Genomic DNA, 15,896 nt, shown 5'->3' on the forward strand with positions numbered 1-15,896 from the left:
TTATTTTTTAGAAAACAAAACTAAGCATCTTATTTATTGATCTTAGTGATTAACTTTGTAGATCGAGGGGTCTTACAAAATACTAATTGATCTCCATGTCTACAGTATAACAAATCTTAACTCCAGGAAAGGCAAAACTTAGAGAATCATAGAATTTGATAGTTGGAGGAGTGTTCAGCAGCCATCTATTTAGTTCAACCCACATGCAAAAGGAATTCCCACTACCTGACAAGTGGTCATCTAGCCTTTTCTTAAAGATTCCCCACCTCTTGAGATTGCTCATGCCACTCCTGAACAGCCCTAGAATAGGATGTTTTTCCTGATATCAAGCCTGAATGTGCCTTTTTTTTCATCTCCCTATCCGTTGTTCTGGTTCTTTGCTCTGGCAACAAATAGAACCAATCAAATTCCTCCTCCACCTACGTGGTTGTCCTTCAGATACTTGAAGATAGCTGTCACAATCCCCCAGGGTCTTCTCCAAGTTATACATGCCCAGTTCCTTCATCTGGTTTTCATGTGATGTGGACACAAGGCCCTTCACCATCCTAGTTACACTTCTCTGGAAATCCTTCTTTTTATCAGTATCCTCCTTCAACCATGGCACCCAGATTTGGGTTCGCTATAGGTGAGGTCTGATGTGGGCAGAGTACAGTGGGAGTATTATATCCCTATTCCTGGAGATCTGTCCATTATTGGGGTCTAGGATCACATTAACTTTTTGGTTGTACGTTGTGTTGCCAACTCGCATTAAAATTGTAGTCCGCCTAAAACTTCAAATCTTTTTCAGACAGTCTATGATCTAACTATGCCTTCCTCTCTTATACTTGTTAAGTTGATTTTTTTTTTGGTACATGCATGCAAGACTTTACATTTATTCCTGTTGAATTTCATCTTACTAGATTTAGCCAGTGTTTTTGGCACATCAAGATTCTTTTTGATCCCAACTCTGTCATCCATTGTGTTAGTTATCTTTACCAACTTTGAATCTTCTACCAGTTTGAGTGTGCTATCTCTTCCTTTATTTAAGTCATTTATAAAAATAACTAGCATGGGGCAAAGAACAGATCTCTGAAGGAAGGAATTTCACTGGAGATTTCTTACCACGTTGACAATTCATTAAAAATTCTTCTTTAAGTCTGATCATTTAACCCATTGTGAATTTAACTAATTACATGATTATTCTACCTTCTCCACAAAAATATTAAGAGATGCTTTATTAAAAGGATAGGCATTGGATCTGTGATTCCCCTGGTGTTAGGAATTCCCAGGTGATGAGACTCCCTTTACTAAATAAGTTGGTGGCACTTTTTCTGCAACTTACAGTTGCAGAGAGAGGGTTGCCAAGTGCACTGAGAGATGAAATGACTTGCAGGGGTCACAGGATCAATATGCTGGAGGCAGGACTTAAACAGAGGTCTGTTTGCCTCCAAGGCCAGCTCTCTACGTACTGGACCACACTGCCTCTGCTTTATCAAAAGCTTGGCAAAAATCAACCTTCCCTTCATTGCTTTGCTTAGTGATTTGATCTTGATGAAGCCATGTTGGTTCTTTGTCATCACAACTTTCTTTTTTAAGATTTTAGACACTATTTTTTTTAACCACTTTTCTCAGGATTCTAAATCAAGCTCAGGGCTTATAATTTGTAGACTCTGTTCTCTTCCCATTTTCAAAGTCCAGGTGATTTTCCCTCTCCCAATATTGTGGTATCTCTCTTGTTTTCCTTAGTCTTGGAAATCTAATCAGTCACATCAACTGGTTCTTTCATTACTTGAGTTCGTCTGGGCCAGATGACTTGAATTCATTAAGGGCATCATGGGCACTCTCTTACGCCTTATTAATTTTGTGTTTCAGTTCCTTCTTATTTTATTCTGTGATTTCCGCTGTCAAGGTCATTCTTGGCAGAGAAAAAAAGCAAAATAACAATTGAGCAGCTCTGCTTTTATAGTTCCATCCTTCCCAAGCAACATCTGTATCTCTTCTTTAATTCCTTTTTTCCCTCCACCATAGCTAAATTTTAAATACCATTTTTAAAATTGTCGGCTTCCCTTGTCAGCTTCAGCTCATTTTGAGCTTTATAATTTCAGACACTATTCCATCATGCTTTTACATTCACCTTCTGTTATGTGCCCTTGCTTCCATCTTCTGTATAGTTCTTTTAAAATCTAAGTTGGTTGGTGAGCTCCCTTTGTATCCACAGTGATCGTGAGAAAACATTCATTTCCTTCTCACTTTTGAAATTGTTTCCCTTTGTGTCTTGAGCATCTCTTGTTCTCCTGGGATGAATTCTTCTCTTGTGATATTTTAATCCATGGGATCCTACCTCTTTCCTCTGAAACTTTTGAAGTTATTTTTCCAACATCTAGAGTGCATGTCAGATTGTTCCCAGATTTTCTGTCACTCATAAACTCTAGGAAGGAATGGGCACTTCTTCCTAAGGTTCACATCATTCCCACCCCAGCACCAAGTTCCTTCTGGTTAGTGAGAATCAGATCCAACATAGAATTTCCACTTTTTGTTTCTTCCATATTATGACGAATGAACAGCACTAAGTGGAAAAATTATTAGATACTATGCTTTTGGCAGAGCGAGAGCTTTAGGAAAGGTCTAGATGATTAAAGTCTCCAATTAGTGCAGTATAATTCCTTTGTGCCAGGCTTGAGATCTAGTTGCCAAACTCCTCATCTATTTCAGCTTTCTCTCCTAGTGGTCTGTAACATGTTGTTGTTGAGTCATTTCAGTCGTGACTGACTCTCTGTGATCCTATTTGGGGTTTTCTTGGCAAAGATACTGGAATAGTTTGCCATTTCCTTCTCCAGCTCATTTTACAGAGGAGGAAACTGAGGCAAACAGAGTTAAGTGACTTGCCCAGGATGACACAGCTGATAAGTGCCTGAGGCCAGATTTTAACTCAGGTCTTCCTGACTCTATGTATGGCACTGCCCAAACTGTAGCATACTTCAGTGATAAAAATTATTTTTTTCTTCCCTTGACCTTCACTGAAATAATTTCCTTCATGCTTCCTCCATCTGGTTCCTGGATTTCCTCATATAAGCATATTTTCTTAATATGCAATGCTACCTCTCCATCCTTATCTTTTTCTTTTAGATAGTTTTGAAATATATCCATTTAGAGCCCATGGTCCCTGTCATAAGCTTTAATCTTTAAAGTCTCATGCATACTTCTGAGGTCAAATTTACCTCCTTGCATCTAGACCTCTAGTTCTTTTTGCTCGTGTATGCATAGACTATGGGTTTTACTATTGCTTCTTTCTTGGATTTTGTTCAAGAACTTCTAGATATTTCTTTTCTTTTTTAAAAAAATTATTTATTTTTAGTTTTCAACATTCACTTTCATGAGATTTTGAGTTTTAGATTTTTCTCCCCCAACTTTTTCCTTCCCCTCCCCAAGATGGCATGCAATCTGATATAGGCTCTACATATACATTTATATTAAACATATTTTCACATTAGTCATGTTGTAAAGAAGAATTAAAACCAATAGGAAGAACCACGAGAAAGAAGAAACAAAGCAAAATAAAAAAGAGAGAACAAATAGTATGCTTTGATCTGCATTCAGATTCCATAGTTCCTTCTCTGGATATGGATAGCATTTTCCATCATGAGTCTTTTGGAGTTGTCTTAGATTCTTGCATTGCTGAGAAGAGCTCAGTCTATTAAAGTTAGTCATCGCACGCTGTTGCTGTTACTGTGAACAATGTTCTGCTGGTTCTGCTCACTTTACTCAGCATCAGTTCATATAAGTCCAAGTTTTTCTGAAGTCTGTCTGCTTATCATTTCTTTTTTAAATTTTATTTATTTATTTTTAGTTTTCAACATTCACTTCCATAAGATTTTGAGTTCGACATTTTCTCCCCATCTCTCCCCTCCCCCCTCCTCCAAGGTGGCTTGTGAATTGATATAGGCTCAACATGTACATTCATATTAAACCTATTTTCACATTAGTCATGTTGTACAGAAAAATTAGACCCAATGGGAGAAACCACGAGAAAGAAGAAACAGAAAAAAAAGAGAGCAAAAAATTTGCTTCCATCTACATTCAGATTCCATTGTTCTTTTTCTTGATGTGGACAGCATTTTCCATCATCAGTCTTTTGGAGTTGTCTATTGGAGTTGGCTATTACTGTTTACAATGTTCTGGTTCTGCCCATTTCACTCAGTATCAGTTCATGTAAGTCTTTCCAGGTTTTTCTGAAGTCCATCTGCTCATCATTTCTTATAGCACAATAGTATGCCTTTACATTCATATACCACAATTTGTTCAGCCATTCCCCAGTTGATAGGTATCCCCTCAATTTCCAATTTTTGGCCACCACAAAAAAAGCTGCTACAGATATTTTTGTACATGTAGGTCCTTTTCCCATTTTTATGGTCTCTTTGGGATATAGACCTAGAAATGGTATTTTTGGGTCAAAGGGTATGTACGCTGTTTTATAGCCCTTTGGGCACAGTTCCAAATTGCTCTCCAGAATGGTTGGATTAGTTCACAACTCCACCAACAATGCTTTAGTATTCCAATTTTCCCACATCTTCTCCAGCATTTGTCATTTTCCTGTTTTGTCATGTTAGCCTATCTCATGGGTGTTATGTGGTACCTGAGGGTTGTTTTGATTTGTGTTTCTCTAATCAATAGCGATTTAGAGCATTTTTTTTTTCATATGACTATAGATAGCTTTAATTTCTTCATCTGAAAACTTCCTGTTACTTCTAGTTATTTCAATAGGTATTCTGCTCCTTTTTTCTAGATTTTTTGGGGGGGTTTGGAGGATTAATTTGGGATTTGGGATAATTTGGGGGATTTTCAGAGGCAGCCTTCTCCTACTATCCCCTTGTCCTTTTTCGGTTTAAAGCCTTTTTTGTTAAGTTCTTCCTTTTCCATCAGTAATTCCTTTTGGTTTGGACTTCGTGGAACATCATTCCTCTTTCCAGGATAAACTGATCACCTGAAATCTCATCATTGTGTAGATTGACTTAGTTTTTGTTACTCAACACTTTTTCAACTCCCTCAGTTGCTTCTTTCCTGTGATTGAAAGGCTGGAGGTGGAATAATAAATTAGTTCAAAAGCATTTTCCACTAGCACCTCTGCTTGGTTTTAACTCCAGGAAACGTGCCTCTGTGCTGGGTGCCACTTGGCAGATCTTCCTTTTTTGATTTGTCTTCCTCCATTAGGCTGTAATCTCTTTGATGGCAGAGACTTTCTTTTTGTTATTTGTGTTTGCAGCAGTTAGCAGAGTGCCTAGCACATAGTAGGTACTTAACAAATTTTTGTCGAATTGAATTTGCAAAGACACCTAGAACACTCTTGCTAGCCTTCGTTAGGTATACAGAGTCCAAGGCCAGGAGTCTATTATCTCTGAATTTTAAGCTATAGTCTAGAACTCTAAATTTCAGTCTCAGCTACTGTTTTCGTAGCAAGTTGTTCACTTTTCAAATTACTTTTCCTCTTTCATATCCCTTTACTTCAATGAGCAATAGTGACAAAAATATATCTTGCATTCCTGTGGTCTTCATTTTTTTGTTTTTGTTTTTCCCCCTACCAAGACTTTATAATTGTTGGCAGGACTTTTTAGGTTCTTTCTGGCAACGTCATTTGTGCCAGTGTGAATCACCAGTAGTGGGTAGTTGTCATCCATTTTGATAAATCTGATCATTCTCTGTAATTGCTTGGATACATGCCCTAGAAAGGCAACCAACCTCAATCTTGTTGTTAGGTTGACAGATTGTTGCTTCAGTGCCCTTGAGCAGAGAATCACCAATGACTATTGTTGTTCTCTTCTTCCTCTGGCCCTTACTAGATATTTTACCTGATAGCTTCTTTGGTTCTACTGTATAGCAGCTTCTCCTCAGACCATCCGGCTCCCTCCTCTTCAGAAGAGTCCCAAATCTTTTTTTAAGCTCTAATTTTTGTACATCTATCTTCTTCCTTCTCTTTAGAGAGTATGTCAACTCTGCAATATTCTGACAACAATCAAATCTCCTTCTCTCTACCTTGGATGCCTCTTTTTCCCCCTTTGAATTCATTTAGAAAAACTTCATTCTCCCTGACAATCTGAATAGTGGTGAAACACTCTTCAAATACATTTAACTTTCTCCAGGAAGGGAGATTAGCGTACATTTGGAACACAGAGAACAGTCAGTCAGCTGTGGCTGAAATGTGTAAAGTTCTCTTGATACCAGTCATTGTAAAGTTTTCTCTGCTTTCCATAATGGTTGAGATTTTCATCTTTTAAAAAAACACACAACTATGTGTAGATGCTGATACCGCAACTCTTAGGTGCCTAGTTAAAACATTTACAGCCAATTATCACCTCTTCATGATACAACAGTCCCACTCAACGTCCTTTCCTCAGTTTCAACAACTCCACAGCCATATTTCCTTCTCCTTTAGCCTCATGTTTACCTCCAGGCCATTTCACTAATTTGTTCTACCCAGCGATACACTTTATCAATCTTGCTTTACTTTCAATAAACTTTTCTTACTTACCTGGTTTTGTCAACTGCTTCCTTCTTTTTCTTATGTTTTCTTCTTCAGGTTCAAATGCCTAATTCTACTTGATTCTCCTTCATCTTTTTATATCCTCCTTAATTGTGATAAGACTCTGAAGATCAAAGATATAGCATTGGAGAGAATGTTAGAGAATATCTAGTACTATGCCTTCACTTTATAGATATGGAAGTGAAGGCCTAGTTCTTTTTTCATCCCAGAAATAGAATTCAGATTAGTATCTGAACCTGAAGGTGATGGTTCTTTACATTTTCCTAAGTTTCTCCCAAATTTCACCAAATTTCTCCCTAAATTCAACTTATGACCTACTTTACTAATGTAGTCTTCTCCAGATTACCTCCATGATTTCCTTCTCTATTTTATCTTAAAAAAAAACCCAATTCCTTATACACAGAAGGATGAACAAGGATTATGTGTAAGCTATGAGTCTCAATTTCATAGTACTTTATAAAAGTTATATGGTAAATTCTACAAGTTATTGTCAAAATGGTCCTGCTTATCTGTGTCTCCCTTTGAACCTCCTTTTATTCTCTTCTGTGCCTTTTAAAATTTTAGTATTTATAAATACTTCAATATTTAAAGTATTGAAGTATTTAAAAATACTTCAGTGATCCTCTTGTTTTTTGGCATCACTCTTGCTAATTACCCATTTTCTTCCCATCCACATTCCCCTAATTAAAAAAAGTGAAAGAAAAAACCAATCTTCTAACAAAATACCCATAGCCAAGCAAAACTAATACAGACAGGGCCGTGTCCAAGAATATATTATCTCTTTCTTCACCTTGAATCTATCACCTCTCCATCAGGAGGTGTGGGTAACCTGCTTCATCATAGCTCCTCTGGAGACATAGCTGGTCATTGAACTGATCAGCGTTCTTGTATCTTTTAGATTTCTATTTCTTGACAATGTAGTTATCCTTGTATAAACTGTTCTCCCAGTTCTGTACACTTTACTCTATCATAGTAAATACTATTTGGGATTCTCAGCACTCATTTCTTCAGTAATTTCTTACAGCACACTAATATTCTCTTATATTCAAATGCCATAGTTTCTTCAGGTGTTCCATAACTGATGAACACTCCCCTCTTAGATATGAGTTCTCTTCTTTTTTCCTTTTCCCCTTTTAACCTAGCACCCCCTTCAAGATTAGGAAGTTTGTTTTTTTTCTACTATTCCCTCCTCAGAGGGGCAGCTAGGTGTTATAGTGGATGGAGTGCTGGGCCAAGAGTCACGAAGACTGGAGTTCAAATCTGGCCTCAGACACTTACTAGCTGTGTGACCCTGGGCAAGTCACTTAACCTGTTTGCCTCACTTTCCTTGTCTGTAAAGTGAGCTGGAGAAGGAAATGGCAACCACTCTAGTATCTTTGCTAAGAAAACCCCAGATGGGGTCATGAAGAGTTAGACATGACTGAACAACAACAAATTCCTTCCTCCCTCTTAACCTTCTTCCCAACCTTTTTTGTTTCCCTTTTGAGTTTAGTATATTTCTAGACAAAACTCTCTGTGAGTGTGAGTGTGTTTGTGTTCAACCCTCCTTTGCCTGTTTTAGATAAAGAGTAATGTTCATTTGAAATCCACTCTTTCCATCCTTTCCTCCATGTTTTTGTATACATTTCTCATTCATTCCAGTTATGAAAAACATCAAGTCCTATCCCTTTCTTCCTTCTTTCCATACCAATGTATTCGTTTTACCCATCCCTTCTCTTTCCCCTCTTTAAACCCTAGGAAAAGAAGGAATACAGTTCCAGGACCTCTGTTTCTCTTATTTAATTGTCTTAATACCCTTTTAAAACATTAAGTTTCTGAATGTATAGTTGTTTCTTCTCGCCCATTAGACCATTAACATAAATCATCATGTAGCCCCTTCCAATTGCTCAAATAAATTTATTTTTCTAGAATTCTCTAGAATCTAGACACTTGTGTATGTCTTTTGAAGTTCCTATTCAGCTCTAGCCTTTTCATCACAAAGTTTTGAATGACTCTATTCCATAAAAAAATTCATTTTCCCCCCTATAGGATTATAGTCAGCTTTGCAGAATAACTTAGTCTTGATTGCAAGCCTATATTTTTCATCTTTTGGAACATAGCCTTCCAAAATCTCCCCTTATTTTTAGTAGAACCTGAGGCAGCCAGGCAACACAGTCTATTGAATGTCTGGCCTGGACTTAGGAAGATCCGAGTTCAAATCCAGCCTCAGACAGTCACTAGCTGTGTAACCTTAGGCAGGTTGCTTAACCTCTTTTTGCATCAGTTTCCTCAAATACATACTGGAGATAATAATAGAACATGCCTTGTAGGGTTTTTGTAAGGATCAAATGGGATAATATTTGTAAAGCACTTGGTCATATAGTAGACAAGGCATAAAAACTTACTCCTTTCCTTCCCTAGAAACTGCTAGGTTTAATATGATCCTGTGTGTGTACCTTTGAGATTTGAACTGCTACTTTCTGGATGCTTTCTGTAATATTTTTTTCTTTGAAACCAGAGTTCTCAATTTTTGCTATGACATTCCTGGGACTTTTGCTCTTTGGGGTTTCTCTCAGGATGTGACTAAAGGATTCTTACCATCTCATGAACTCATTGATTTCTTTTTGATTGATGGATTTCTAGTTTTCAGGGAGTCCATTACTTGGTAAAGTTTACCACTTTCTCTTCTTAGCTATTTATTCTCCTTCCAGTTCTTTCCTCCAGAGCTTTTATTCCATTTTCTTGTTTCATTTCTTCTAGCTATTTTTTATGGCAAATCCATTTTTCCCTTTGATTCTCTGATTGGATTTTTTATGTAATTACTACTGCCTTCTTTGTGGGGAAGGTGGATGGATCTCTACATCCTCAATGTTTTTTTTTTTTTAAATCCTGATCAGTGCTTTCTTTAGTTTGCCCATTTCTCTAGTTTGTAGTAGAGCTTTATGCCAGAGCCAGTTCTGCTCTCTGCTGCTTTTTTAGTAGGCACTCCTTGGTCTTGCCATGAATAACTTGTACTCCCACACTGACATAATTTCCCAGGGTTAAGTTTCCCCTGGAACTCAGATAATGAATGCTTGGTCTTCATGGCCTTCTACAGTATCTCTGGACAGAGCTCTAGAGACCTCAGAGACCTGGGATGATTGAGTCTCTGCCACACTTGCACTGGTTGCTTAGACCAGCATAGGTTGTTGCTTTTCCTTAGATCTTTCAGGTTCCCCACTGTGAGTTTACAACTGCTTGGTGCCTTCCACTTTTGCTATTTCTGGTCATAGAACCTTGTAGTCTACACATGTCACCTTTCTTCTACCAAATCATCTCCCACAGAAGTGAGAAATAGTCTCATACATAGAGACGTCTATGAGGTTTGGTGAACTACAGCCCACTTGGCCCAGAAAAGAGTAAATGAGGGACCTATTTGTCCCCCTCTCAATTTACTAAACCTCTTGTGACTGAGACAGGTAGAAACACATCTTATGTAGTCCTTGAACTTGCCTTGTCTGAATGGAAGGGAGGCCATCCCTCTTCTTCTCTTTTAACCTCTATCCTTTTCTCTATTCCTTCCCTTACTCTCCTTCCATCTACCCTGTCTTCCTATTCCAAATATCTCCTGCTGCATCTGTCCTCATTTCTCTCTTCCTCAGTAACTGCTTAAGATTTGTTGTTACCACTGGTTGTGGACATTGAGTACCAGACTTATGATTAATTATAAGTTCCATTTACATTTATCATTTTAAAATGGAGTCCTTATAGGTACAGACATAATTCTTCAGGTACATCAATGATCATTTCTTACTGGGAAAAACTGAAAGATATTAGGTAATTCTGGGCCTTTATACAAAAAATTCAGAAAAAGGTCATTCTTGTTAGTCTATAACTTCTTTTTCTTTCCTTTTTTCAGTTAGCATATCTTCTTGTGAGAATCGCTGATTGCTTTTGCAGTAAAACATCTTTCAGGTTTTTATAACTTGTAGGTTGAAACTTGAATGGTTACAGTGTAATTATTTTTATCTATTACTGCAGGAATTTTGTTTCTACTTGTTGGATAAATGTATTTCTTTTGGGTGTATCCATGAAGCTTCTTTGAGATCCATGTCTTCTATTAGACTTTCAGCTTCTCCACGGTTAGGAATTCTGTCTTATTCTTCTTATTTATGTCTCTCACAGTGCCTAGCACTGTGAAAGCCTTGTGTGAAGTAGGTATTCAGTAAATATTTGAATGTATGGACTATAATTTGCTTTTAAGGCCACAGAAACAAACTCTTTGGTTTCCGCAGACCTTCAATGGACCATCGTTTGTGGTTATTGACTGTGATGAGCACTTTATTCTTCCAGCAATAATTAAAGGGGAGCTATGAGTGTCTTTATAAATACCTAAAGGCTTCTGCTGAAGAGCTAGTTTAGTCATAGTGTATTGATTTTAGTTTTTTCCTTTGTCGTGGTAGTTAGATGAATCAATATCATCCTTGTATTTTCAAACATACCATCATTAAAACATGTTATGATGAAGGCACATAGAATTATCCTATTCCATTAGTATTAAAAATGCATTTGCTTTTCTTTTTCTTCCATCAGAAAGGCTTAGAAAAGCTAAGGAATGAAAGGGAAAGTAATACATCTTATTATTACATGCACTTCATAATCATAGGAAACATTATAGCCAGCATGTTTAATTTTTTAAAACATAGCTGCTTGAAGTTCATTATCATGGCTTGATTCCTAATAAATATTTGCACATCAAAACAAAACACAACACGACTCCACTTAACTTTTGTGTTGATCTCATGTATTCAGCTAATTACGAGATAACATTAAAACACGAGTAGAAAGCGATTCTATGAGGAGAGCTACAGAGGTCCATGAGGTATGATCCTTGACTTCAAGAAGCTTAGAATTAAATACAGGGGATACCACATTCTCTTTGATATAATAGTTACATACAAGTTAAATGTTTGAGAGAGGTACAAGTTGCTATGGGAGTTCAGAGGAGAGAGAAGATATTTCTGGCTGAAGAAATTAAGCATCTTTTCAGGAAGCAGGTCACGTTTGAGCTGAATCTTAAAGGATCTATATCAGTTTTTTTGTTTGTTTTTTAAGAATGAGGCTATTAGGAAGGAAATGTATTCTGTGGGGAGGGATCAGCATAAGCAAAACAATGGAGATATATTTGACATTCAAGGCCTACCACAGTGTAATACTACCTTATCTTTTCAAATTTCATTTTATTCCCTTCCATGCACTATTTGATTCAGCCCAGGTGAATTACTTGCTGCATCCCTTGCCCTTGCTCTTGACCATCCCTAGTGGTTTAGCACCTTCCATGCCTCTGCTCTTGTTCCTTATGCCTGGAATATTCTCTTCTATCTTCATCTGCTTAATTCCTCCCCAAATCAGGTGCCACCAAGAGAAAGCCCTAACTCACTTGTCTAATATTGCATTTCCTCTTAGACCTCAATTAGCCTTGTTCTGCCCCTCTGTAATATGCATAAGCTAAAATGCCGTGTAAAATAATAATCTCTCGTATCTTCTTACTATACTGTAAATACCATGAAAGATTTCACTTTCTCTCAACTTTGTATCGTCCACCATCTTTAGCATAGTGCTCTGTACACTATTCAATTCAGATGTATTAACCGTGGTCCTAAATAATTGAATTACTCTGGCAGCTACATGGGATAATTGGAGAAAGGACAGGATCAGGGGGATGATGTAGTCTTTCTAGATACCTGGGTGTACCTTTAGAGTTTTAGGCCCCGAGAGTGAATAGTCAAAATTAGCTGCCCCTGATAGGGTTTGGTGATGTAAACAGGAGATCAAGCTGAGAAATATAAGGATTCATCATCTGTGTCAGAGACTTAGAATGGCCTGATAGACTGAAATAAATATGTGGTCTATAAGGCAGTGGATAAAGCTACATTATTGGACCAAAGGGGTAGGTAATGACTTAGTCTGGTAAGTAGGTACAGGAACTCAAGCAAGAATAAGTCTGTGTAGCAGCTGCACCAGTGAGTTTATATTAGAGATGAAAATTGTAGGTAGTGTGGGAAGGCTATGGTCAGGATGAGAATATCAGAAAGGATAAATGAGGCAGACTATAGGGGGCAATAGCTAGGATTGTTCCCAAAGAACTGAGGTTTACCTACTTAAACTTGCTTCCAATTGCCCTTTCCAATAGAAAGGCTGGGGTCTTCTGGGGCAGCTCTTTCCCAGGATAAGATATGCCCATGTTTAAAGAGAGTGAGAGAGGATAAAGATTTGTTGGAGGTTTTGTTTCCTTTAGCCCACAAGCTCTTTAAGTTTGACTAAGGAGAAAGTACTTTGTCATTGGGGTAGAGGGTGACTCCTGAGATCTGGATAAACAATCCCTTAAAATAACAGGGTCATTGCTCTTTACTGAATCCCACAGAGACAGGGTTCCCACAGCAGGGCATTTGGTCTGGGACCTTAATACCCATAATGTGTACAATGGATGGAAAGAAGGAAGAGCCTGGAGACAGGGAGGCTAGTTTTTACCATGGTATGTGTGAGAGATTGTAATGGGGGCCTGAACTAGGGTGGTATCCATGGATTTAGAAAGGAAAGGATAAATTCTGTAGACTTTGCAGAGGTCACGTTGACAGAGCTCTGGAATTAATTGGATATTGGGTGATTGAGGGAGAAATTGAAGATACTCAAGGTTTCTGAAGCAAGAGGATTGGAGAAGTATGGATGACTCTGGATTCTTGAAGAGGCTACTTGTCTCACCAGGTATTGGTATCCCTGGTTTTTTGTAACATGTTTTCAGTGTTTATCTCTGTTTTGATTTTTGGATCTTCCTTCATCAGGATCAGTGAAAATTCCAAACAGATTCACATTAGAGTTATTGTGGGCTTTTTATCTATCTAAAGAAAGGTACAATGGTAATTTGATTAATAAATTCTTTGGAAATGAAGATCGATTTATGACAAAAAGTTGGCCATGTTAATTAGACTTTATAAACAATTCAAGACAGGCTATATGGAATATTGACACAATAGAAGGAATCTTGGGAGCAAGTAGAATCTTTATGGTAAGAATCTCAAAGTAGTAAGAGTAAGTGCCTTTCCTCAATTGCCAGATGATCAAGGATTATGAAAAGGCAGTTTCGAAAGGTAGAAATCCAAGCTATCAACAGACATATGAGAAAAAATTCCAAATCACTAGGCATTTGAAACTAAATTTGTAAATTAAACCACTTCTGAGGTTCTACCTCACACCCATCAGATTGGCAAAGTTGATAAATAAGGAAAATGACAAATGCTAGAGGGGCTACAGGAAAGCAGGCACATTGATGCATTCTTAGTGGAACTATGAATTAGACAGCCATTTGGGAAAGCAATTTGGAACTATGCCCCCAAAATTACTATATTAGATACATATTGGATCAACCCAAGGGTAAAACTACTGGGTCCATATCCAAAAAAAATGAAAGAAAACAGGAAACCCAAGTTTGCTACTAGATGTCAAGCTCCTTGCAAGTAACGGCATAGTTTTATTCATCTTCGTATCTCCCAGTCTAGGGCCTTTACTTATTGGGAACCTAGTAAGTGTGGATTGAATGTAAATAGAATAAAATAATAACCTATATTGAAAAAAAAAAGAAGAAAGAAAAAAGGACCCATATGTACATATGGTAACTAAGGGGGGTGCCCATCCATTGGAGAATAACTGAACAAATTATGGTATATAAATGTAATGGAATATCATTGTGTTGTAAAAAAAAAAAATTGTGAAAAGGACAATGTCAAAGAAACCCTGGGAAGACTTATATGAATCAATGCAATGAAATGAACGGAACCAGGAAGACAACTTATATAATAATGACAACACTGTGAAAACAAATGACATTGAAAAACTTGAGAATTCTGATTCTCAATGGAACTACCAAGCATGACTCCAGAGAACTGATGAAGCATGCTTCCCACTTCTTGACAGAGAGAGGGTGCAGAATTACTGAAGGTACAGAATGAAACATTTTTTGGATGTATTTGATGTGGGAAATTATTTCCCTTGACTATGTGTATTTCCTTTTTCAATTTTGAGGGTAGGTAGAAGGAAGAGAAAATTCATTTTTGTTAATTGACATGTTAATTTAGAAACATGGAAACATAAAGTAGAAAAAAGACTCCTGGATTTGGAAATCTAGAACTATGGGTTCTATTCCTGGCTCCAACATTAATCAGTTCTTTGACCTTGAGCAGGTAATGTATATTCTCTGGACTTCAGTTTTACTATGTGTAAAATGAGGGGATCTCTAAAGTTTCTTTGAACTCTAAAAAATTTTTATTTTTATTGTCATTGTGGCAGTCAGGGATAAAACCCATTGTTTCTGTATATGCTTAGATATATGTACTTAATACACTAGGAAAAAAAACTGTGAAATGAAAGGGGTATTGAGTGCTTAATTATTAATTGGAATAAATTTGAACTGAAGTCAGGCTTGTGAAATGCATTATTCTTATTCAATTGTTTTGTGCTAATAGATGATTTCTATCTCGTTTCTAGAAATTGAAAGATACAGTAAAAGATATCTGAAAAATTACAAAGAAGATGATTTGGAATGGGTACCAGGTAAATATAAGATGTGTAGCTAAAATTTATTTTAAGCATTTCTTTGTCTCCTTTTACATAGAACAGATTTTCTTTTTATTGAGACCTACAGAAAAATAACATTAGCATCTCTCTGTTATCTTTGGGCCTTAAAGATAAGAGTGAGCATTCTTCCCAAACTCAAAATTCTAAGTCTTTTATAATCTGAGTTAGTAATATGCTGTTAGGGCCAGTGGTAGGATTCAAATGAATTAACAACCTGTTCTCCACAGAACAGAGCCGAGGCCACTGGCATGGCCCTGCCCCTGCTTATAAAGGGTTCGGCCAAACCCAACCTAAAATTAGGTACTGGTTCTGGTGGGAGCTGGCTGAATCCCACCACTGCTTAGGGCTTCAGTAGTTCAATTCAAGAAATATTTTTTATGTGCCTAACTCTTATGTGCAGAACCCTTTGCTAAACACTAGAGATGGGCCATGGCCCCTGCCTTGTCATGACCTAATATGTGAATATTCTAGGTCTAGGAACAGCATGAAAAGAGAATTTTTCACATTTTAAAATAGACAAGAACTGGAAAACAGGGACAGGCTGTAACAACTAGTTACAGTTGTCAGCAAACGACATTTCTTTTTGTAGGGACTACCAGTCTCAAAAGCATTGTGTTTCCATTTTAATAGCACTTTCCTATTTCACATACACTTTTAACCCTATTGTAAAATCAATAATGGTTTGTCCCTCCTTCTAACTGAAAATTCTAGTTTAAGATGTATTTTTTTTTCCACACTGGTCTCAGCAGTTTATTTTTCTTTCCTTTAGCATATGTAATTTATTTTTAGTTAT

General features: G+C 37.2%; 1 protein-coding gene across 1 annotated transcript in view; it reads left to right on the top strand.

The window, feature by feature from the left end:
• Positions 1 to 15,896, top strand: part of POLR3G (RNA polymerase III subunit G) — a 72,297-nt gene that overhangs the window by 29,803 nt on the left and 26,598 nt on the right. The window contains 1 exon segment of the mRNA XM_036741752.1: positions 15,014 to 15,079. Within this exon segment, the coding sequence (XP_036597647.1) occupies positions 15,014 to 15,079 (66 nt within the window).

This window comes from Trichosurus vulpecula, chromosome 1 (assembly GCF_011100635.1).
Source record: "Trichosurus vulpecula isolate mTriVul1 chromosome 1, mTriVul1.pri, whole genome shotgun sequence".
Lineage (NCBI taxonomy): Eukaryota > Metazoa > Chordata > Mammalia > Diprotodontia > Phalangeridae > Trichosurus > Trichosurus vulpecula.